The sequence below is a fragment of the Vulpes lagopus genome, chromosome 7 (assembly GCF_018345385.1).
Source record: "Vulpes lagopus strain Blue_001 chromosome 7, ASM1834538v1, whole genome shotgun sequence".
Lineage (NCBI taxonomy): Eukaryota > Metazoa > Chordata > Mammalia > Carnivora > Canidae > Vulpes > Vulpes lagopus.
In genome coordinates, this window is record NC_054830.1 from 94,254,811 (window position 1) to 94,281,349 (window position 26,539).

General features: G+C 38.4%; 1 protein-coding gene across 3 annotated transcripts in view; it reads right to left on the reverse strand.

The window, feature by feature from the left end:
• ADAMTSL1 (ADAMTS like 1) overlaps window positions 1–26,539 on the reverse strand; it is an 882,039-nt gene that overhangs the window by 340,378 nt on the left and 515,122 nt on the right. For all 3 annotated transcript variants that reach the window (XM_041761627.1, XM_041761624.1, XM_041761625.1), the window contains one exon: window positions 7,459–7,586. In XM_041761627.1, the coding sequence (XP_041617561.1) occupies window positions 7,459–7,586 (128 nt within the window). The remainder of the gene's footprint in view (window positions 1–7,458; window positions 7,587–26,539) is intronic.

Genomic DNA, 26,539 nt, shown 5'->3' on the forward strand with positions numbered 1-26,539 from the left:
TATAATTCATATGGAATTTCAAAAGACCCCAAATAGCCAAAGGAATCCCTAGAGAGAATAAAAAAGTTAGAGGCATCACACTTCCTGATTTCAAACTATATTTCTTTAATTTTTTTAAATTTATTTATGATAGTCACAGAGAGAGAGAGAGAGAGAGAGAGAGAGAGAGGCAGAGACACAGGCAGAGGGAGAAGCAGGCTCCATGCACTGGGAGCCTGATGTGGGACTCGATCCCGGGTCTCCAGGATGGCGCCCTGGGCCAAAGGCAGGCACCAAACCGCTGCACCACCCAGGGATCCCTCAAACCATATTTCAAAATTATAGTAATCAAAGTAGGATGGACCTGCGTAAATACAGACATTTAGACCAATGGAGCAAAACAAAGAGCTCAGGGACACCTGGGTGGCTCAGTAATTAAGCGTCCGATGTTGGCTCAGGTTATGATCCTGGAGTCTCGGGATTGAGTCTCACATCGGGCTCCCTTCAAGGAGCCTGCTTCTCCCTCTTCCTACGTCTCTGCCTCTCTCTCTCTCTCTCTCTGTCTCCCATGAATAAATAAAATCTTTAAAAAAGCAAAACAAAACACAAAGAGCTCAGAAGTATATTCACACATATGTGGTCAACTAATTTTTGACAAGGGTGCCAAGAACTCACAATGGGGAAAAGATAATCTCTTCAATAGATGATGTTAGGAAAATTGGATACCCACATTTACAAGAATGAAATTGGACACTTATTCTCACAGGAATACAAAAATCAACTCAAAATGGATGAAATACTTAAAAGTAAGACTTGGAACTATAAAATTGCTAGAAGAAAATAGGGAAAAAAGCTTCTTGACATTGGTGTTGGCAATGACTTTTGTCATGACACCAAAACCACATGCAGCAAAAACAAAAATAGGTAAGTGGGATTAGATGAAACTAAAAAGCTTATACACAGCAAAGGAAACAATCAACAATGTTAAAAGGCAATCTACATAATGGGAGAAAATATTTGCAAACCATATACCTGATAAAGGGTTAATATCCAAAATATAAACTCTCACAATCAATTGTTAAAAACCAAATTATCTAACTAAAACTCGGCAAAGAAATTGAACAGACATTTCTCAAAAGAAGATATACAATGGCCAACTGGCACATAAAAAGGTGCTCAACATCACTAATCATCAGGGAACTGCAAATCGAAACCACAGTGAGATATGAGCTCATACCTGTTAGAATGACTATTATAAAAAAGGCAAAAGTAACAAGTATTGGTGAGATGTGAAGAAAAGGGAAACTTTGCACATTGTTGATAGGAAGCAAATTGGTAAATTGGTAAAACTATTATGGAAGAATATGGAGATTCCTCAAAAAATAAAAAATACAAACTCTATAGGACACCTGGGTGGCTCAGTGGTTAAGCATCTGCCTTCAGCTCAGGGCATGGTCCCGGACTTCCCAGGATCGAGTCCCACATGGGCTCTCTTGGAGGAGCTTGTTTCTCCCTCTGCCTATGTCTCTGCCTCTCTCTCGGAGTCTCTCATGAATAAATAAATAAAATATTAAAAAAAAATACAACCACCATATGATTCAGCAATTGCACTTCTAAGTTTATGTATCAAAAGGAAATGAAATCTGGATCTTGAAAAGACAGCCGCACCCATTTTCACTGCAGCATTATTCATAATCACCAAGACATGGGAACAATCTAAATGTCCACTTACAGAGGAATAAGTGGTATACACATGCAATGGAATATTATTTAGTCTTAATAAAGAAGGAAGTTCTGCCATTTGTGACACCATGGAAGAATCTGGAGGATATTATGCTAAGTGAAATAAGCCGGACACAGAAAGACAAACACTGCATAATCTCACTTATAAGTGGAATCTAAAATAGTGAAACTCATAAAAGCAGAGCCTAAGTATAATGGTATTTTACCAGGAGCAGAGGAGAGGGAGAAATGAGGAAGTGTTGGTCAAAGAGTACAAAGTTTCTGTTATGGAAGATGAGTGACTTTGGGAGATTTAATGTATGCATGGTGGTAACAGTTAACCAGACTGTATTGTATACTTGAAAGTTGAAAGAAGATACCTCTTAAATTTTCTCAGCATATACATGCACATACAGTAATCTATATATTATATAGGTGTGATAGATAAGTTATTTAGCTTCCTTGTGGTGATCTTTTCACAATGTATAAATACATTGAAACATTAAGTTATATACCTTAAATATATGTTCTTTTTATGTCAATGGTATCTTAATAGTTTAAAAAAAAAGAAAATTGAAGAGAAATAAAAACTTCACACGGGCTATTGAACTAGCCAAATAAAGAATTTTTAAATAAACAGAAAAAAGACAGCCAAGAGTTACAAATTCCCAATATGGCTAGTAAAGGTTGTGGACATCAAACATATTGCCAACCATTTTTTATTCTAACAAACAGGTTTATGGGGTAACATAGGCCATAAATTGGTTCCAAACATTCAGTCTTTGGACTTAGTGTATTCTCCTGAAAGGAGACCAGATCTTAGAGAGGGGGAAAAAGCATCCCTCTAAAGATAAATGATCTGGATGATTAGAAGTCCTGGTAATACACTGAGATTAGGCTTTAACCTGGAAAGTAAAAGGAAGACAACCACAAACTCTTAAACATCTGAAGTGTGAAATCTTCCCTAACACAATGAAAAGAGCATCTCATATAAATGACAGAGTAATCAGATCCATTCTGAACTTGTATATCTTTCCTTTAAACAAAAACTCAAGCATTTCCAACGAACACAAGGCTGATAACATACAACACTAGATGAATAACAGATAAATCTTGCTTTACGGCTCATTTTAGCTGAAAGTTCTAAAACCTCTTAAAACAAGTACTGTGAACCTTAATTGGATGTTATGATAGAGATGAAATGATTTTAAAAGAAAAAAAATATTTAAGAAGCCAAATCTTAATGTTAAAATTTTTCTTTTGGTATTTATTATTTTATGGTGTAGAAGTTACTTGCTAACTAAAGTTTATATTACTGTAAGTATCAATATTTTTATGGGAGAAAAATTATGTTTGCAATTAAAAATTCTGAGGAGCAGCCCGGGTAGCTCAGAGGTTTAGCACCGCCTTCAGCCCAGGATGTGATCCTGGAAACCCGGGATCGAGTCCCGCGTCGGGCTCCCTTCATGGAGCCTGCTTCTCCCTCTGCCTGTGTCTCTGCCTCTCTCTCTCTCTGTGTCTTCATGAATAAATAAATAAAATCCTAAAAAAAAAAATTCTGAGGAGTTAACTTACTTTCCCTTAGCACAATTATGAAATGACAAGTTTGAATGATCTTCCCCATTACTGTGAGATAAGACTCCTTGAGGATGTTTATTTTAATTTTTCCGTATTTATATTGACAACATTTTGGCAGCCACATCCCTTTGGAATAATATCATAATCTTCCTTTTTTTAGATTCCTCCACAGTGTGATGATATCATAATCTTCTTTTTTTTAGGTACTTCCACAGTGTGATGATTTTATTTCTTACTCATCTAATAATTTTATTCAGCTCCAAAAATTATATTCAACTAAAAAAATTCAATGCAAAATTTATTAACTCTAAAAAATGCTTTCATCCTTTATAAGCAAGCCATTTTTTTGCTATTTGGGTATATATAAATTTGATAAGCCCTTCATTTAATCAGTTGGGATTTAACAAAATATTCTTACTCTTAATATATTAATCTATTAATCCATACTATTTGTTAGTCTGGAGGTTAATTTGGCATTTCAGAAAGTAAAAAATGTCATAAAAGACCTTTAAGTCTTCTTCAGGCACCAATATAAAGGTTGACACTGCACGTAAGAGCATCCAGCTATCTGACTCATTGCCATTTCAAATGAACTGCCATTTACCCCTTTGACCTTGGTCTTGGCACAGACGTAGTACAGTGGTACATATGATGTTACACACAGTATTCTTAAGTGCTTTATGCATCTGGAATTCCTTATGGGAAAACTTAAATTAACTGGCTGAAGACAAAGCTAGAGCTCTCAGAGACAGATCTTTAGTATCAAATTTAAAAACTATATGCTTAAGTAATTTAGGCTGAAGAAGAATAGTTTCCACTAAACAAGCAACACTACTAGATCAGTCAGAAAAATGCATTTGTTAAAAATGTTATTTCAGAGTATTTGGTGGGGGAAAGTGAAGAAGTAGAGAAAAGCAGCAGCTTCTCAAGGTAGTTGGTACACTGTTTAATTCACTGAAAATAAAGAACCGTCATCAAGTACAAGTACATATATTCTATTTTCTAATTAGGAAAAAAAACCCAAACCAGACATTTTGATGCAAAAATGAAAGCAGAATTAGTGATGTAAGATTAGCGAGAGTCATATATTCAACTGGGTGTTGAATGTAAGTGATAAATCACTAAATTCTATTCCTGAAACTAATATTACACTACATGTTAACTAACTAGAATTTAAATAAAAATTTGGGGAGAAAAAAAAGTTGCATTATCAGAGTTATTCAATGAAACTTAAGTAATCTTATGGAAATTAGTAAAGGTTGTAGAAAGAAAGTTTATAGCCTTCTCTTATTGGTCAAACCAGGGTTGCAAGTAAAGGCAATTATCAATACTCCAATATCAGAGATTGGGGAAATTAAGCCCTCCTTACTTTCTGTGAGCCAAGAAAAAGGATAGGGGAAAAGCCAAAGAAAAGATTCTGCTCAGTATCTCCCTGGGTCAAGGCTTTTTCTCCAGCATCAAACACCACCAGTGAGAAGAATGAAGGATTTTATATTTAATGCTTGTCCATAGTTTCACTCTGCTTTCCCTCCACTGATTTTTATTTTCCTGGACTCTTCAAAAGATCACTCAGAGAAGATGTTCTCAAACTCAGAAAGTTAACCAAGCCTCTTCACAAGCTCCCCATCCATCACAGCACATAATTAATTCCAGAAGTTGAACAGTTGTCCTTTATTCCATAACATCTGAGTATTTTAACTGCTTTTACAGTTCTATCATATTTGGAATAGAATAATTATTAGCTGATAGACTTAAAAATATCAGAGCTAAAAGAGACCTGTGAGAACATATCACCAGGCTGGAAAATTGGTCTGGCAAATTAATTCAACAGGTGGATAGGATTTATTTGGGCTGAATTTGAATGCTTACCAGTAGACTATAACATGTATTCTACAGGACCTCTAAGGACATATACATTCATAACCTCTGATCTTTCTCAAGGGTATAAGGTGATCAAATTAAATTTGAATGTCTAAATGTAGAATGGAGATGAAAGAAAATCCATTAAGCTGATTAGCTATTCCAAATGAATATGAAGGCCACAGATGACCATCCACAGCAGGCTGCTGGTCTGCCCTCCCCTCATTGTTTTAGCTTCCTATCCAGCCTAGTATGAGTTTACTTAATATATATATTTTTTCAATATTTGAAAGTCAAATGAAGACATACAGCCTATATGTTTACATTTTTATAAGTTACATTTTACTTTTCCAATGCATTGTGAGTAGATGACAACTGATATCCTCAATAGTATCTCAATAAAATGCTAACAATTAGAGTATTAATTTACTAGGTGAAAAAGCAGTAATTGTGAATTTCACATAACATTCAATATTTGATGCTTTGCGGAATGATAAAATTCTACCTGTGACTGTAATTTATCCATCCCTTTTGTTGCACATTGGTGTCTTATTCAGTACAAGAGTCTCACAATGTGGCATTCACATCAGAGAGCCAGTATGAAAGTTCTCATACACTCCTTACCAGTTTTGTGAGACACATGTTCTGGCTCAACCCTATAGAATATTCAAACATGGCCATTTGAAAAAACTGCATAATAGGAACATTTCAAATTTGTACATTTTGGCTTTGCTGATGTATGTTTGTTATCAGTTATATCTCATGGCACTATCACCATGTAGCATCATGCAGTGCAGATGTAGGAAGTTTTTGATATTTAAGACTAAGAAAAGAGGTGAATCATAAAAGTGAAAGGTCTGTTTTTTCCTAATCAGCTCAGAGATCTGGCTTGATATGAAGCAGGCCTCCAAAGATGACAAACATGCTAGTGGATGCAATCCAATAGCTCCATCTTCTGAGTAGACCCAAACACCAGTGTGGTTAAACAGCAAAATTGATCTGGTTTCTTACAGGATATGCCCTTTGGCCAGGTTTCCCAGGGTACATCATTTCCACTGGGATCTGCCTGGAACCAAAATGCTCTCCAGTTATCAGTGGATTCAGTAAAGGAAGACCTGTCAGACCATGTGCAGGCCTGGATGACACAGAAAGGAATGAGACTCGAACTTTGAATTCAAGAAATTTTTACTCATTAGAGTATGTTGACATTTTTCTGAACCTACATCTTACTACTTTCCACTCTTCATGAAAAACCTAGAAGAATCAGCAGATATATGTATGTTTTTTCCTTCTTCAGTTTCATGTTTTATAATATACAGCAATTTTAATCAAACATCTTATTTGTCACATATAATAATTTTCAACATCAAATAAAATTCTTTCATTAAAAAATATTACTATTGTGCTTTGTATTTTATAGTTTGGAGAAAAATCTAGTCATAGACCACACAGCTCAAGATACAGTTCTGAATTATTATTCTTCCAAGTACAATGCCTCAGGCCTTTACTTTCAGCTTAGCAACCATTAGCCACTATCCACCTTCACCACTGCTCTCACTCCCATGCCCAATTCCCACAGCAGTTTCTGTTTTTCCAAATCTCCTCATATGCAAAATTAATCATTCACTGAACTGAATAACCTTAGGGAACTTCCATCCATTATGACATCAAAACACCAAACCCACATATCAGTCATTTGCAAAGTGCTTGATAGCACTGGAATCCAACATAAACTCATATGGTGTTAATGTTAAAATGGTTGCTGGTTTTGCCAGTATAATTAAGGCGATTCAATAAGCATAATGTATCATAAAGCTTTAATACATGAGGTCCATTTCTAATTACAAATCCTCTTTCTGGTTCTAACATGACAACAGAGGGACGTCTGGGTGGCTCAGGGGTTAAGCGTCTGCCTTCAGCTCAGGTTGTGATCCTGGGGTCCCAGGATCAAGTCTCACGTCGGACTCCCTGCATGGAGTCAGCTTCTCTCTCTGCCTCTGTCTCTGCCTCTCTCTCTCTCTCTCTCTCTGTATCTCGCATGAATAAATAAATAACATCTTTTAAAAAATAAAAATAAATAACATGACAACAGATAAAATTTGCTTGGTAAATGAGATAAATTCTATATTGCTTAGTACATAGAAGTATATTAATAACTGAGCTATAGATGCATAGATTTAATTCCTGGTAACTTCCTTTCATCTGGATTTATGTGCAACCAAATGCTCTGCATACTCCCAACCACAAAAGTATGCACTGAACCTGTTACTGCTGGGTCTTACAAACTCCCCACTCATACTAGGGGGGTGCAGGACTTACTTGCTGCTGAGGCAGCGTCTCAAGGAGTAGGAGGCTCCTCCCCCGCAGGTGCGTGAGCACTCACTCCATGGGCCCCATGCATCCCACAGGCCATCCCGGTCCTCTTCAGAGCGTGCTGTCCTGGAGCTCTGTGAGAAAAAAAGGATGGTCAGTATCATGTTCCCCAGTGACCCGTGAAATGTGTCCTAAAGTGTGGGTGTTCTGTATGTCTATATATGGTAGCCTTGCTGGAGATGAAAACACTAAGCAGATTCTTTCTAATTTAATAATGTGTGTATGTTTGCAGAGAGGGATATTTGATTTTAAGTTTAAGGACCTAGGGTCATGCCTGAAAGGGACAGAGATTGCATAATGGAGCAACTAAAACAGGGAGCAAGAAATAGGAATCTGGGTAAGGGGTAGATACATTGAAGCCACATTTTGCACAGAAGTCACAATTTTGCCCAAGGAGCATAAGTCTACTCATCTACTACTGCTTTGTGAAAACAGAGAAACTGCTCTCAGAGATGTTTCTGCTCTGAGAAGCTTGAAATGTGTTTATCAGCATAACCTTCCAAAGTTTAACAACTCATACAACTGACATATTTTTTTTTAAGGGAGGAACATCATTTCCAGATTTCAGACTTGTTAATTAGAATAACTACATGAAGTAACCTCAGTAATGCAGGGACTGCCTCTTGACACTCACAGATTTGCTTGTTACTGACAGGCTTCCTAGTGAAATCTGCACCTACTATATAGAAAACTGTTTATGTACCCGTCTCCATGTTAAGCCTTACTTTTCTCATAAGAGGCAAAGATAAAATTTGTGCCATAGGCTCTGGAGTTAGAAACTGCCTGGGTTGGTATATGGATTCTGTTTTTACTAAGTGTCCTTGAACAATTAAATTACCACCCGCCTACACTAAAATTTCCCTTTCTATAAAATGGGGATAATATTATAACCATGCTACTACATGCACACACACACACACACATACACACACATACTCTGTAAGAAGATTGGCTAAATGAACTTAGCCTAGGACTAGTTTCAGAGTAGAACATGAATAAATATTACCCACAATTATGTTCTTATAAATCGAGAATGTCATATACATACATGCACAGTCATATTAGCCTGCTTAAGCTGCCATAGCAAAATACCAGACTGGGTGGATTAAACAATAAAAAATAATTTTCTCATAGTTCTGGATGGCAGCATGGGTGGCTCCTGGCCCCTTGGGTTGCAGAAGGCAACCTTCTCACTGTGTGCTCACATGGCCTCCACTTTGTATGAGGAGAGAGAGAGAGAGAGAGAACGAGAACAGAGCAAGTTCTCTGGTGTCTCTTCCTCTAAAAACACTAATCCCATCATGAGGACCCCACTTTCATGACCCCATCCCAACTAATTATCTGCATTACCATCACACTGGGGATTAGGACTTCAACATATGACTGGTGTGGGGGCCACAATTCAGTCCATAGCAATGGTTCTACAAATAGTGAATGTAAACTGGGGTCAAATTATTTTACTGAGTAAATTAAACATGATATCCAAACATTAAAGATGGCATCTTCTGGTATCAATCAAGGACATAATTATGAAAAACATTAAAGTTCCAAAACTATTTAGATTTGGGAAAAAAACAAACCATAAGAAAGATATACATGTTAGACAATATGACAATTTCATCTTCAGTTTTCCCTCTAAGAGAGAGCACAGGCGATGTGCAATAAATACCGTGAAAGGATGAGACATGGAGGCGAAAAGGAGGGTTACCTCTTATGAAGCATTGAGGGAACTTGAGTTAATGTAAGTAAAGTAACCAGGGCATAGTAGGTCTACAAGTGGTAATTCGTATTGTTATTGATGTTGTTGTTAATTTTGTTTTTAATCACTCTCTCAAGGCCTACCTGTTTAAATGCAAAGTGTTATCACACAGAAGGGGCTCCTGAAAAAGGAAAGAACATCCTCTAGCCCCTCAGAAAACTTTATTTTGCAGTAGTAGGCTTCTTTATGGATCAGTTGCTATGGGGCTGCTCTGTTGTCAAATTGACGACTCCTTGGACCTTTTAAAACCTGAACAGGCAAAGCTAGAAACCCCACCTCAGGGTGTTGCATCAAGGCTTGTCTAACTAATATGAGCTTTATTTAGATTCATAGATTCATAAGTCATTTGAAAAGGGCTAGCCCAGGATAGCATGTTGGTTAAGAGGAGGGACTGAAAGACTACTTAGCCCTGTCACCAGGGCTTCTTATCGGTCACCTCTTTATGCTTCAGATTTTAATCAGCAAATAAGGATAATAAAGACTATTATTATGAGAATTAACAGTTCATATATAAAAGTCACATAAGGTTGAAAACAGCCCGAATGTCCATCAGTGGCTGAGTGCATAACTCAGATATGATATATACACACAACAGCACATTATTCAGCCTTAAAAGGAAGGACATTCTGACACATGCTACAACATGCATGAGCCCTGAAGGCATCATGTTAAGAGAAATAAGCTTAGCATAAAAGGACAGAAGGAACAAAAATTATATGAGGCACCTCCAATAGTTGGATGCATAAAGACAAAAAGTGGAATGGTGGTTGCTGGGGTCAGGGGCACGGGAGGCATGGGCAATCGTTTTTTAATGAGCACACAGTTCCAGTTTGGGAAAATGAAGAGAATTCTGGAAATGGACAGTGGTGATGGTTGTACAGCAATGAGAGTACAGCCTTTAGGTGTACCTAATGTCACTGAACAGTGCACCTAAAAATGATTAAAATGGTAAATTTTATACATTTTATCACAATAAAAATACACACAGACATCCATCTTTCAGAAGCTAATAGGGCTTAAATTAGCACTGTATATGCATTTGCCCCTTTTATTAACATTATTTATTTTTAACATTATTTATAAACACATGTGCACTCTGAAAGGTTGTAGAAGGTGCTCTGGGAAGGAACTAGTGTTTTTTTTCCTACTGGGTTTAGCTGAGACACTGTACTCCTAAGGCATCAGCTCTCTGAACACCCGGATGTTCCCACAGCAGAACCTCCCAGCCAGCCACCTGCCACATTGCATTTACCTGGTGATATGACCTGTCAGTAGTTCGAGGACCCTATAAAATGTGGAACAGAATGGGCAAAAGAAACACTGGTTACCTCAGAGTCTGTTCTTTCTAAAGGAAGTATTTACTGAGCTCCCAAGCCTGGTTTTTAGGATTAATAAAAATCAATCTTTAATCAAGGCAATATGGGGCACTCTGTTTCCAGAACTTAATTATATACTGAGGAAGAAAAGACTCTTTGGCAATGAAGTATACATTGTCCACATATCCATTAAATTCATTCCTCAGATTTTTAACAAGTTTATTGTGCATCTTCTGGCTCCCTTTAAGTTTTCTCTGTGTGACTGGAAGAAGTTCTGTTGAGAGCTATGGTATTTGCTGGATGCAGTAACTATTTGTGACAAACATACATTTGTACAATGCAATGTCCCTCACTTTATTCAAATTAAATAAGTCTGAGATGAAAACCAACATCACAAATGCTAGGATTCATGAAATAATTAAAATGAGTAAGATGAGTGATTACAAATTACAATACTATCCAATGATCACAACTGCATAAAAAGAAAAATCCACACGCAGTATTCACATGTGAACTCCATTTCCATGTGAGATAAGAACACTAGAATGCCAAAGCCTTGGGAGGTTTCCCTCTGGCCGCTCTCTAAGATGTTTTGGAAATAATGTATAGCTGAGATGTTGTTTTTCTAGAGAAATTGTTTCAAAGTCTATGTTGAGTTGCTTGGTTTATTTTCATGTACCTTGTCCAAAGAAGCACTAAAATGGCTCTCAGGTGAGGTTGTACAGACTAAATCTCTTACCTCATCATAAGTTACAACTTTCAGTACAACTAGACATACAAACTGCCCACGCTGCTCTGAAACAGATCACACATGAACCCAGAAGTAAGTCATGGGCCTGTTGCTCAAACTGGAAGATTCTCCAAGTTGTCTTTTAGCAAGTGGAATAAACATAATTCATGTCAACTGAATCCATGTTTAATGTTATAGAACGTGATTTTACTCCTCTTTAACTGTGCCAGATTTCTACATTTACAACCAGAAACACCAATGCAGCAATGCATTTCAGGTCATTTAAGACCTACCAGCATCAGCTTATTACGGTTTTTAAGAGGGCCTCAGTATAAACAACTTTTGTGCCTGGTCCAGATGGAATTGGAGCTTACTCTCTTTTGTTTGGAAATGTGCGTTCCTCTTTACCACAGTAGGCTTTTCTTTTAAGTCTTAACTTTGAATTGCACCTAGCAAGAGAAACTGAGGCAGAAATAATAAGGAACTAGAAAATGAGTTGCCTAGAAGCAATGATGGTTGTTTCTGAAACCAAAGTTTAAGCTTTGAAAATATACCTTGGGCAATCTTTCCAATTGGATTTCTGTCACATAAATATAATATTTTATTTTTTAATGATTTATTATTTATTTATTTATTTATTTATTTATTTATTTATTTATTTATTTATTATTCATGAGAGACACACAGAGAGAGGCAGAGACACAAGCAGAGGGAGAAGCAGGCTCCCTGTGGGGAGCCTGCTGTGGGATCATTACTTGAGCCAAAGGTAGACCCTCAACCACTGAGCTACCCAGGCATCCCTAAATATAATATTTTAATCTCAGTATCTCAGAAACAAGCTCACAGATGCTATACAACACAGTGACCAAGAGATTACTCCTGACCCCACTGCAGGGCATTTCAGCAACAGTGTCAGGTGAGTTGGTGAGCATTTGCTATGAATTGACCAAGAACGAAATGGCAACCACTAAATTCTGTAAGTAAGACTCCAAGTGTCATCAGATTTATCAGAAATGATCAAAACTGCATATAATGCTAAATTTGAGAAAATTCATTATAAATCCTACCCTTATTACAGCACTCATTTTACTTTGTAGTGGATGGATGAGTTAAGATGGACAATGGGTACCTCTTTTGAGCCAGCATTTTAGAAATCCAGCAAACGCTGAGAGAAGAAAGGCCTGCATCTTGGCTCTATAATATTTGAAAATTGAGTATTTGTCTCGAGTTATTCAATTGAGAAAAATCCAGATCTAGAGTTCTGTATCTTTGGTGCCACATGATGACCTTTATATGTAGCATTGATGATGACTGCTAAATCAACTACTTTCTTGTAAGAAAACTCAGCAATCGGGATCCCTGGGTGGCGCAGCGGTTTGGCGCCTGCCTTTGGCCCAGGGCGCGATCCTGGAGACCCGGGATCGAATCCCACATCAGGCTCCCGGTGCATGGAGCCTGCTTCTCCCTCCGCCTGTGTCTCTGCCTCTCTCTCTCTCTCTGTGACTATCATAAATAAATTTAAAAAAAAAAAAAATTAAAAAAAAAAAAAAAAAAAAGAAAACTCAGCAATCAACTCTCAGCATCCATCCATGCATTGCTCTGGCCAGTTGAGAGGTGCTAAGCCTCAGTCAGTGATGACTGCCTAGAATGTAGGCTGTGGCCACAGATGATCACGTACATCCTAGAAGTATTCAAAGATCAGAATAGGTTCTCTGAGTATATTAACCTCAGGATGGTGTCATTTCTTCGCCATTGCTGGTTTACCTAATCATGATTTTTCAACTGTTTGTTTTGCAGTTGGTTTCAGAGCCAATTGCTTTGAAATCAGTAACCAAGTCTCAGGTGAACAGATTTAAGCCTGATGGCTATAAGTAGTTAAGCACTTGGAGTAACCATGTGAAGTATGCGTTCCCTGCATCTCACTGCCCAATAGACATTGAACCTTAGGATGACTTTCTATGGTCATGGGACGGGTTATGCAGGACTTATGGAAAATATTGTAGGATGAAGCACAAATTAGCAGTAAAAAGACTCTGCAGTTCTATTCATGTATATACAGAGGCCTTGGAAAATATTTCTCCCAAATGTTGTAACAAGAGGTCAAGCTATATGGAACACAATAAAAACAGAGGTAGGAGCTGAGGGAATGGGTGATACAGGTTTTTGTAAAATGGGAGTCACAGAACAGATGAAGTTACATTATAAGCAAAGTGTTTTCAAACACCAACAGATCTTCAAATGCAGCAAAATGGGTTACGAGACGAGGCAAAGAGCCATTCTTACTATTTCAAGATCAGCAGAAAGGCACCAGAGTCTCTGGTTTTCCTCTCCTCCAAGACAGCATTTAGCTTAAGCCATCTGGAGCTATGCATGTGACTGCACAAATGGATGTCACATTCTTCTAAATTAAAAAGAGGGGGCAACCTCCCCAGTAATGAGAGGACCATTGTTCTGGGGCGAGCCCATGCAAAGTGGAGAAATCTACACACAGAAACATCCTGTCCCTATACCAAGCTTTGAAAATGAATCTGCAGATTCCATTTGTAACTCTCCTACACATATCAGGTCTCTATAAATTTTATCTAATCTGTGGCTTTTTTGACAATTTGGAATACTGGTTCTTTCGCCAACTTCACGTGTTAGGGGTTGCGATTCCCTGATTTGAGAGCTCACGGACGTTAAGCTGTAACTGGGCTCTTGTAAAAGTCCATTGGCTTTTTGATGTACTTTCTTAAAGAGCAGAGCATGTGGATACTGAGGCATGCGCTTTCCCAGATATTTGCTGCTGGCTTTGCTTAGGAAATTCAGATCATCTGGTTCTTATCACAGCTGCACTGCTGGGGGATATGATGAACTGCCAGTGACACAGTGCATGGTCTCTCAGAGGCCACTGCATGAAACCTGTCCCCTGCTACTGAGAAGAAAAGTCAATTCTGTAACACGGTGTAAAAGCTATGCAGGCCTCAGAAAGACTTTTGGGCACCTGGCTTCCTTTTTCTTCCCCTGTACCTGTTCATGAGTGCACCCTAGCATACACCTTTCCCAATTTTGGGAGGGCACCTAATTGCACCTGAGCCTGGAGGGTTGCTGGTGAGGGGAAAAATGCTGAGATTTACTAAGAACCTATGTGCCAGCAAGTAAGCCAGAATCTACCCAAATTACTGCATTTAATCCTCACAGTGATCCATGTCAGGTTGGATTCCCCCTCCCCTTATTTTACTAACAAGAAGATTGAGGCTCAGAGAGCTTGAACATCCTACATCATCCCACAGGAGAAAGTGCTCGGCTGTGGCTCTCACACTGACCTTACGAGTCATATCCTAAGTCAATTTGCCTTCGGATTGTCAGATCTCTTTGACTGAGTTTCTGCAGCTGTAAAAGGGGAACATTGGTACTTCCCGTACTAGGGTGATCACGAAGGTTAACCAAGAGAACATATGTAAAGTACTGGATGTCCTTTCTGGCATGTTAGTGTTAATTATTTCAACTCTGCTGCGAATATCTGCTTGTCCCTCTCCGGACAAGTCACATGGCTAGTATCTGGGTGAGCCAGGTTTTACACCTGTTATCTGATCACCTTTTGTTTTGCTTTGCCTAGCTTGAAATTTTTACCTTCCTTTCCATTTGAAGAAACATTTCTCAGTACGTAATTTTTTTAAATAGAACTAATGTTTTTCTTTAAAAAAAATTATTTTCGAGCGCAGTAGATTGAGCAGCCAGCTCTAGGTTTCAGCTCAGGTTGTGATCCCTGGGCCATGGGTTTGGGCCCCACATGGAGCTTTGAGTTCAACTCGGAGTCTGCTTAAGACTATCTCTCCAGGGTAGTCAGCGGTTGAGTGTCTGCTTTCAGCTCAGGGTGTGATCTCTGGGTCCAGGGATCAAGTCCTGCATCAGGCTCCCTGCATAGAGCCTGCTTCTCCCTCTGCCTGTGTCTCTGCCTCTCTCTGTGTCTCTCATGAACAAATAAATAAAATATTAAAAAAGAAAGACTCTCTCCCTCTCCCTGCACCCTTCCCCACTAAAATGAATAAATAAATATTTAAAAATTAATTTTGTACTCAGAATTCTTTCTTATTCTGGGAATAACAACTTGGAGATAGAATTGAGACAGCTTTGTTACTTTTTAGGAAACAAAAACCTGCCTCTGCTCAATGTCAAATGCTTCAGTGAGATTTTCATTTCAGAGCTATGGTAACTTGATTTTTTTTGTATTCTTTCCAAGGACAAGGCTGGATTACAGCTCATCTAAGAAACTGCTGAGAAACCTCTGGGCATTTTGGAGAGCTCCACCAGAATACAATTTCACAGCCAGCTGAATTAAAATCAGTAATTGCTGATATGAGCAAAGACCAGTATTCAGGAAATTTGCAACTGGTCTGAGTATTTTGAGTCAGCTTATCTTGAGGAAAAGCATAGTAAAATATTCTATCACTGTTGGTTTCTATTCTTCTAAAAGCATACACTTAGCACATAGAGATACTCTGTTTTAATCCTGATAGAATATTGAAATAAGTATTATTATGCATTCTTTCTAATAGAGATTCCAAATTCTAAGTTTGGATAAAAACTTTTGTATATATACTGCATACATAAACATGTATGTATACAGTATATGTATATACACGTGTGTGTGTGTATATATATATATCTTCTAGACTATAATCTTCCAGACCATACATGTGTATAAAGAGATTTTCTACTAGAAAGACCCTGTCAGTCTGGTTTTCTTTTTCCACTATAATAATTTGCTTTAATAGTTTGCTCCTGAACCTCAGGGCTGTGCAATTAGGAGCAGAAGGCTGAAACCAGTAACTCCATTTCTTTCACAAAGGAAAAATGGACAATAGGAGAATTGTATCCTATACAAACTGTAGTAATTTTTAAAAATCATTTATTTCTGGGGTGTCGGGGTGGCTCAGTCAATCAAGCAACCTACTCTTGGTTTCAGGTCAGGTCATGATCTCAAGGTCATGAAATTGAGCTCCATGTCAGGCACATGCTCAGTGGGGAGTCTGCTTGTCCCTCTCCCTCTGCTCCTCCCCAGCCCCTGCCCTCCGCTCATGCTCTTTCTAAAATAAATAAATAAAATATTTTTAAAAACCATTTTTTCCCATGTTTGTGCTGACAGTCATCATGTTCTTGGCCCTTTGCACTTGTAGGGATATTTCAAAGTCCTTATGTTATGTCACAAGTGTGAAAAAAGCCATTTTACCTGGAGTTCTGAAAATTAAGCTGCTAATCTTGGTTGATGTTTTTTCTATACTTAGAAAATAAAAAATCCCCAGCGTAAAATAATATGCAGGCCAAGCACCAAGGAAAACAGTGAAGAATCAGCTCTGGGGGCTTCCACACCCTTCCACTCCCCAAAACAGGCATGTTTGAAACACCCCCTGAAATAAAATTCCTTCTCCGCTCTTTTTGTGAATTCCTGACTTCCTGGTGAGCCAGTTCGAAGTTTCAGTTTCCGGTTCCATCTCATCTAACTCGAGCCCTGTCCAAACTGTGACTCCAATCAGCCATAGATTCCTTCTGCAGCCCTGGCAAATTCTGTTGGAATGCATTTACAAAACATCTGTAGAACTAACAAAACATCTGAGGCTCTGGAAAGCACATGTTGGGGTTTGGAATCATGGAGAAAGAATTCTTGACAGAGAGAAGGCTCACTTTGTGACTTGTTGAGGAAACTAGAAAGTTAGGAAGTTATTATGGCTTGGAGTCCGATGGACAAAAACTCAAACTATAGTTGATAACAGAGAAGCTGCAAAAAAACCACCAGCTAACTTCCTGCCACTATCAAATTTCTGATTTTAGAACTCCCCCAACTCTTCCTGGTTGTTGTCATCTGGGCCAAGAAAAAAAATGTACTGCCTTGATTCTGAATGAAGCTTCACAGGATTTGGGATGTAATTTAGGCTCCATTCCTATCGTCATGATAGGGTGCTTTCTCTCTCAAGAGCCATTTGGATGTTGCAGGATGAATGTTTGGAATTGAAATCCAAAATATTCTCCTTGACTTGATATTATATATTTTTTTCTACTTTTGCTTGCATTCAATTCCTTATGCCCAGAAAAAGTTAAAGAATGATAAACTCTCCATTATCTCAACATCCTGCTTAATCTGCAATTAGTTGGTATTTCATCCAGGCATTATCAATTTGCAAGAATTAGTATAGAATTAGTTTGTTTTATTATTTATTTATTTATTTATTTATTTATTTATTTAATTTTTTAAAAAGATTTTATTTATTCATGACAGAAAGAGAGAGAGGGGGTGGGCAGAGACACAGGCAGAGGAGAAGCAGGCTCCATGCAGGGAGCCTGACGTGGGACTGGATCCTGGGTCTCCAGAATCAGCCCTGGGTTGAAGGTGGCGCTAAATTGCTGAGCCACCACGGCTGCCCAGAATGAGTTATATTTAAAACAGGACATTGTAGCTCTTTGGGATTATCATTTTACCCACCAGTTACTGACCAACTGCAATTTTCCCAAGTAGATTGCAAATTCTTCAAAGGCAGGTATTATACTTGCATTTTTGAGCTACCTCAGTTATCAGTGAAATTATTATACATGTCATTTAGAAGAAAGCGCAAGACATTTGGACAGACATTTAATAGATGGTGAAAGGATTTGGAAGTATGTTCTGTTTCAAATCCTAGATTACTGATTACTTGTTTACTTGTTATTTGTTGCTCAAAAATATACATAGGGCATGGCATAAGCATAGGTTGGGGTTGGGAGAGATAAAAGAAGGGGAACAGAGATGGGGTCAGAGAAAGATCTAGTTACTTAAAATTTTCAAGTGATGTGAAATTCTGGGACTTCTTTTCTCCAATTCAATTATGTGCAATTATGTGCCCTCCACACACACACACACGGAAATGAATTTTGTCAAAAACACTACACCTGTAGCTCAGAAACATGTTTTTAAAAGCAATTGTTATCTCAACTACCATATCTCTGTATCTTTAGTAGATAAAATTCCCCTCTGGTTTTAACCTGTAGCTAGAGGTAGCAGCTTGAATAACTGGAATAGTTTCACAAGTTCTGCAGTTTGAAAATAAATCAAATTTGAAGAGCTACTTATGGTCCTGAGAATATTTTTCCATAGCCAATGTAAAGCAAACCAACCAAGCGTGCCAGGAATCCAGAAGTATCATAATTGCTTAATATAGACTCATGCTGATAGTCAACAGATCTCTCCTGCATCTATACCCCACTAGAGGCTCTGTGGCAAGAAACTCTTGTAAGTAAGGTATAGATGACAACCAGCAAGTTCACTTGCTGCTCTGATATGATGGTTTTCCCTCCCAATTAACAATTTCAGCAGGTCCTTATTTGATTCTCAGTGTCTACTAGCAACTCTCCATCAGCTCCAGAGTCCCAAGGACCCTCTGCCTCTTGGTTGGTGGAGGACTTATTTTTCTCTTGAATGTTAAGTTTTAATCCTACGTGCTTATGTCTCTGCTTCTGCTCACTCCTGGGTTGAGCCTGGTACAGCAACACCTTTCAGAGGATTTATAATTTAGTGGGAAGATAAACACAAACAATAACAAAATATTTGATGCTCAACATCCTCTACCATTAATCAGACACCAAGCTATGTCAGTTTCATTTCTGAAATGCTTTTCTTTTCCATTACTACCCTCTCCATCCCTCCTTGCACTGTCTTCATTCTGGGTCTAAGGCCTCATGCCTGGCATTTTGCAATAGGCTTTTTCATCTGGTGTTTTGACCCCCCACCAGCCTGTCCTACACACACTGCTGCCAGTTTTTTTTTTTCTAGAATACAGAGCTAGACTGTTCAGTCCCTGCTAAGAGACTTTCTATGGTTCCATGTCTACAGCTGGTGGCATCCAGTAATGGATTCCAGATGTGCTATGAGGACTCAGAACCGTATGTGCCATTTTGAGTGTGTGTTATTATCATACTTCTGGAAAGAGGATTCATAGGTTTCATTGGATTCTCCAAAAAAGGGGTAAGAACCACTGGGTATAGGTAAAGGCCAAATTATTAGTGCGGCACACAACACCCTAAATTAACATGCGAGACTCATTTCTGCTGTTTCTGATCACTTTTATCCTCTGTGCCCTGGGAACTGGGCACTGCTGCACTGTAAGACAAACTGCTTGGTATTGGTGATATGCTGTTCATGGTCCTGCTATGGCCTAGACCTCCCTCCTCTCTATCTTCCTCACATCTTTTTACTTTCTCCAACTTGTGTATGCATGCTCCTGCTTTGAGATGGAGCCCTGGTGCCATCTTCCAGTGAAACATTCTCTGATCTCCAGTAAAATCAATCACTGCCTTGGTCTGTGTTAATTGGAGCATGTTGCTAGGACTTTATACACACGACTGTGTTAGCATTTATCAGCCACTGTGCTGTAGTTACTTGTTTACACATCCATCCCCAGGAAGGGACTGTGTGTTTCTTAAGGTCCCTGACAAAGATGAATATGCCTTTGAACTCCCAGTACACAGATATGTAATCAGTCTTAATGCATATTTGTTGAATGAATAATTAACACGAGACAGGCAAGGACAAGTCATAGTTGAGTGTCTAATTCATAATGGCTGTCAGCTTTTGTACTCATTCATATACATTCAGATTCTTTAAAGACAGAGTGGGAAATATGTGTGTGTGTGTGTGTGTGTGTGTACACAAAGGCTACAGATAGGCAAGGAAATGGAAGAGGAAAAAAATTAACATGACTCATGTTAAAAAAAGTCAATCACATTTCTGCTGATTCATATGTCTTTTTAGGCCAACTTTAAATGTATCCAAAATGTGTAAAGCTGAAAGATGATGAACCTGTCACATCTTGCCTTAATCTGGCCAAACCCAAGTCCTAGATGTCTATCTGCTAAAGCTGATCATTGAGTACATTATTTTATGGCACTTCTGCAGGACCTGGACAGAAGTGCTGTGTGAAGGAAGTGTGCCAGGAGGAGGAGGGAATGAGAGATGGTGGGTGAAGGAGTCTTGACTTAAAGGCATAGGCTTTTACCTATAGAAAAGTAAAGGCCATGTATTAAATCATATTTTCAGGAAGGCAAAACTTAGCACACGACAGGTAACCATAGAACTCAGGAAGATTTAATGTTGATTAGAAGTAATCAGGCAAAATGATTTCAGAGAAGCAGGTTTTGCTACAATTTTTAAAGTAAGGGGTCCAGACTGCAGAGATATTTCCATTAGATTCCGTATAATAATAAATTTCAACATTTAGATCATAGAGATCTGATGTTTAAGAGAAATTAATAGAGGCAAATACTGATATGAACCCTTGAAGGGAGGGAATATGTGATATTCAGCCTTACAACCCTAATGTCTAACACAGGGCCTGGACACAGATATCTATGTTCAGTGGATGTTTAGTGTTTAACTGTTTTGTTTAGGGTTTTTTGTTTTTTTTTTTGTGAACACTTTTAATTTTAAAACGGTTCAGAGGATGGACATGAACAATACTGATGGCAAAACTTCTAAAGAGAGCCACAGGCTGGGATTCAACATTTGGCCATTGTGCTCTTTTGGACATGCTTTGACTTTGCCATTACGGTATTTTAGGCAACTTGGCTCTCTGTGCCACAACCACTTTCACGAGAAATTTTGGTCACTTTCTAAGACATCCAGAGCCTGAAAAAGTCTTTGATTCTAAATTAGACTATCTCATTTAACCATCTTTACAAATCAGTTTTGTAACCTATTAAATGAGACATGAACTTTTGCTCCATTTAACTCATAGGATTGCTGTCAAGATTAGTTTTTTTCAAGATTAGTTTTAAAGCAAAAGTACTAAAATATGAAAGTGTTGATCAGTACAATTGTTAAACAAAATTAGAGATTATCCTACTCCTTCAGCTGTAAGAATTGTTTTATTGCAAAGTAACTAATTCTTGAAATAGAGAATCTCTGTTTGGAACTCCTTTTCTTTGCTAATACATTTATTAGCATACGGAACCTCAGCCAAATCCTTAAAGTGATTTCTCGATAATAAAAGAAAAGCTAAATTATACTCTGCACTTTTTAATAATAAATGTATGCTAGTTTTAAAAAAATCGATAAACACATGTAAGCAAAAGTTTCCCAAATGATGAGATAAAAGTTAGCTTTATTTGGCAGTTTGTAGTTTCTGTATTGACTTATTCTCCATCCAAGTGTTAAGGAATGTTTTCTTCTTATAATATTTCTTTACTATAATGACTATTCTTGGCAATTTTCACGACATAGTTTGTATTAGAAGAAAAACTCTCTTATTGTGGTTCTCTACCAGTATAATTCTTAGTGGTTATTATTATTATTTTTTTTTTTGGTATTTAGATTTACAGATATTTTTTCAACACATTAGGTTTTTCATCAAAGCAACAGAGTCAGTTGGTACAGCCTTGGTATGGTTTTGGTTGTAACTACAGCAATCAGGACAAGCATTCTCTAGTTAAATAATCATATATTTTATAAACATAATGGTCTGTAATTTTTCTTTCATATTGTACATAGTAAATTGATTGCAGCAGTGCCTTATTTTAAATCACTGTAAGAAAGACTTGTGTTTTCTAAGAGGCTTTGTCTTTGTCAATTTTAATTTGTCCTTATTATTTGCAAACAGTACAGATCTACTTGTATTGAGATGGAAAATAATATTGGTGATTAGAGACATCTATGCCAGTTGTCTCTTCCTATCTCCCATTCAAGTTCATGACAGGTATTTATAATTTTGAGCTGGCTAAATTCCCTGTCCTGATAGCATTTTAAAATCATATTTGAAAAATATCATTCAGCATCATACATATGGGAAATAATACAATCTTCCATTCATTTGTAAACTGAGTGACAACATCAAGGAGTCCTTAGCAAAAGCCACTTATTTAAGGTTTATTAGCATATGGGACATAATATATTTTTTTGTGATTCTTGTGAGCCCCTCTCTGACCCTCAAGGCTTAATAAAGCAGAAGCAAACACTGTTTCTCTGAGAATCTGTTAAACTTATTTTTTTGCTTTCAATGTGCAAGCATTTTGAGTCTGTCATGTTTTGGTTTTCGGCAAGGATAATTCTTTCTCCTTCAGCACCATTTATTACTATTTAGTAGTAGAAATACTATGTCTATGTATTGCATTAGCCATGTTTAGCAATGTGAAAAGTTAATAGACAGATGTCTAAAGAAATGTTCTAATGGCTAAAATGCCTCGGGAATATATTAAAATGGATCTTGGCCACAGACAATACCAAGATTGCTGAGACGCACCACAGGCATCTTTTTTAAAGCCTGTTTTGTAATAAGCACAGAAAGTGAAGGTGCTAAATCATGGTTTACTACCCCATTTGCCTCACAGCCTCCCTGTCTCTGGTGCTGGGCCTCAGAAATCAATTTCACACACGGCTGCTATCAGCATTCTTTGAGCTATAAGACTAAAGCGCTTTCTCTTCTTTTTATTAAAACCAAGCTCACTTTTATCTCACGGCTCCCGCTTTTTGTTTTCTGGCTTTATTTTCCACTGTCAGTGGTGAGAGTTCAACTGTCTCCTGCCTCCTTCTCTTTCACTTCTCAAACTTCTTGAAAGGCTAATCCATGTCCACTGCACCCACCTCCTCAATACCCCCAAATTCCTTAACGCTTTGCAATCTGGCTTCTGCTCCATCACATGAGTGACGTGGCTCCTCTGAAATTCATCAGGATCCAGGAATTCACCACATCCCCTGGCCCTCTCTCAGACCTTGCTGGGGGATATGCTCCCCTGGCTTCTTTGGCAGTGACTCCTGGCCTGTTCCTCCCCTGCCTTTTCTTACTCATCCTGACTAGTTAATGCTGGAATCCCCACGGTTCTCCCCTCTCTCCTCTTTCGTTGATCTTACCAGCTTCCCTTCTCTTGAACCTTCTTCTCTTTGCCCACAGTACAAAAAACCCCTCTACCCTAATCTCCAGGATTGCATTCCCATTTAACCTGGATGCATTATCAGTACCTTAAAGCTAGTATGTCCCAAACCAAACTCAGTATCTCAGTCCTCTATCCTTCCTCTTAAACACTCTTAAATATATAAACCTTTCTATACAACATTTCCCCTCCCTCCAAGCTCTCCGTGCTCTGCCTTGGCCCACACCACCCATGCACACACACACATACCCAGACAATTGCCTGTAGTATATATTTTACTTTGGCAGTGTATCTCCTTTCTGATCCCTCTTTTCCATTCCATCAACAGGTACCCTAAATCGGACGTGTCTTACCATCATCTATATGGTACATAGCTGGTGTCTCAGTCAGCTTCCCATTCAGTTCCTCTGTAGCATTGCTCTCAGTGACCCAAAACAGCTAATAGATAAGGTTGGACTGGGAGTCTAGGATGGGGCTTTGAGATTCAGGAGAGGGAATGGTCCTTGAGTAGGCTGACAGCTAAGCCAACGAAGGTTTTCAAGCAGGGCACGCTACTATTGGAGTTTTACAGTTTCAAAGTCCTTACACGTATTCATTTGATCTTCATAATAGTCCTATGAGGCACAGAAGATTTGTGGGCATGTTAGGAAAAAACAACTACTAGGGTTGGTGGATGAAGAGTTGCTGTAAAAAGGATTAAAAAGAAATCCACCTAACATCTACTTCCTCAACAGTTAAGAGGCATTTAGAAACTTCATGTCTCATTAAGCAGGATAAGGATGGATAACTCATCCAGACAGGCGATAAATGTGGCTGTCAGGAGAGCAGTGGAAACAAGATCAAATACTTACTCTAACATAAAGGGCATCCAGAAAAAGGAAAATAAAGAAAATCAAAAATTAGGTGACTAGTATATGCTGAAGATGAACTGTCCTCAGGGTATCTGTTTTGTTTCTTCAAATCAGACTCAGGAAGGTTCTAATTTCTAACTTGTATAAAATGTTTATGGTTCCTATTTTTGAATAGTGTATACATTCAAATGGCTGGTAGATGATCCTTCAGATCATCCTATTACCCAGGAGAGTTCTGGGTCCCTCTATGCATTCTATGTAATGTAACAGGATAATCATCTTCACATTATGCATCACAATTCCCTCTCCCTCTTGCTCTCTCATGCACACATATTTACAACTTATAGAGGGCATTCACATCAATTATATGAATTCTTTGAACTGGTATAGAATCCCTATTTTAGGGAAAAGGGGCTCCTAAGTTTTATTTTGGGTAAGGAGGTATCCATAAAGCATCTTTTTCTTAAAAAAAAAAAAAAAGATCTTATTTATTTGAGAGAGAGCGAGAGAGAACACAAGTGGGGGGAGGGGCAAAGGGAGAAGCAGACTCCCCCCTGAGCAGGGAGCCCACCATGGGCCTTGATCCCAGGACCTCAGGATCATGACCTGAGCCGAAGGCAGACGCTAACCAACTGAGCCACCTAGGCGCCCCAATGCATCTTCAAAGATCAGAGACAAATCCCCTAACAGGTGCAAGGTGTTTAGAATCTTTAAAATATTCAATTAGATCAGTGTTTATCAAATCTGGTACATTTTAAATTTCCTGGGAACTCAAAAAAACTGCCAATGTCTCTGCCCTTCCTATACCAATTGAATCTGAATCTCTTCGGGGAGAGAGGCTGGTGGCCACCCAGCCATTTTTAGGTTCCAAGTTCCCATCGTGACTTTGATGCAGAGGAGGGTTAGAATCCTGAATTAGACAAGTATTTATAGTGAATTCACAGGATGACTTTCTGGAATCAACCTTCATCTTTTTTTCTGTATCAGATTCCCTGGCTTCAGACCACCCATCCTCATCTTTCAACTAAGAGGGACCTTAATTTTTTTCTCAGCCTCTTTCTTTGAGATTGCGAGGGAGATTAGTTACCAGGCAAAGCTATCGGTTGCTTTGGATCCAGGAAAAGAAGAGAATAGTTTCTGGGAGTGAGAGAAAAATTTCAGCCTGGGAAGAAAGGAGCCATCACTGCTGATGTTTACTGGGTACTTGCTCTATGTTTGAGGTATTGTGCTAAGTATGTTGCATGAAATGTTTTATTAAACGTCATCATAATCCTTTGAGGTAGATGCTACTGTTGATCACTGTTTTGAGAAGAAAACTAGTAAATAAAGTATACTAAATATATAAATATATACTAAATATATAAAGTATATAAGTATAGAAAAAAACAAAACAGAAAGGTCATGATGGTGGAACCAGGATTGATACCAGTTGTCTCAAACTGGTGTATATCAGAATCACCTGGAGAGCTAATAAAGTACACGGGCACCCAGACTCACTGGAGGTGGAGGAGTCTGGGCCTTTGTAACTCTAACAAGAGCTCAGCTGCTTCTGGTACTGACCAAACATCAGGAACTGCTACTGCCTTACAGCAGATTGCTTACAGATAAGATCGCTGAGGCCTACCTACATTAGGAAGAAATGAAGACCTAGCCAGGAGATGGTTGTCCTGGTTATGGAATAGAATAGAAGTGAGCTAGCTCAATATGTAAACTCTCAAGTTCTCAGATTGGCAAGCAAAGACAGGAATTATCTGTTTTTGGTGAATGGATGGTGAATAGGAGGAAGGAGAGGAGGGAGGGATCCCTAATCTTATTTCTGCATCTGAGTTCCCAGCCTTGCTTTGCTTCCATCAGCTAAGTAGTGGAAAGACCTGAGATGGTATTCCATGGGCTACAATATGATATCAATTGAAGTCATGTGATTGTTTTATGTGCCATTTAGAATAAAACAAGCATTCATGAAACTGTCAACCGCTATCAATTATGAGAAGCAACTAAGTTCCTAAAATCAGAAAAGAATTGTATATCTTAGGATCGATGAAATATGGTACAAGCAATGAACTCTAATGAACTTGGATCTGAAACTGAAAATCACTCAGCATGTTGGGGGAGGCTCCTGCTAACAGGGTCCAAAAAACAGAGTTCCAACAACATGGAAAATAGTCTGACTGCAGATTTTATTTATTTACTTATTTTTAAAGTTTGTATTTATTTATTCATGAGAGACACACAGAGGGAGGCAGAGACACAGGCTGAGGGAGAAGCAGGCTCCCTGCAGGGAGCCTGATGCAGGACTTGATCCTAGGACCCCAGGATCGCGATCTGAGCCAAAGGCAGGAGATGCTCAACCACTGAGCCAGCCCGGTGCCTGTGAACTGCAGATTTTAATAGAATTTGTTTGCTACAAGAATTGAACGTACATACACCAAAAGCAGAGGACTTCAAACCACTCTTTTGGCTTTTATACTCAGATTTCTTATCTGTGACATGAGTTGTGGTA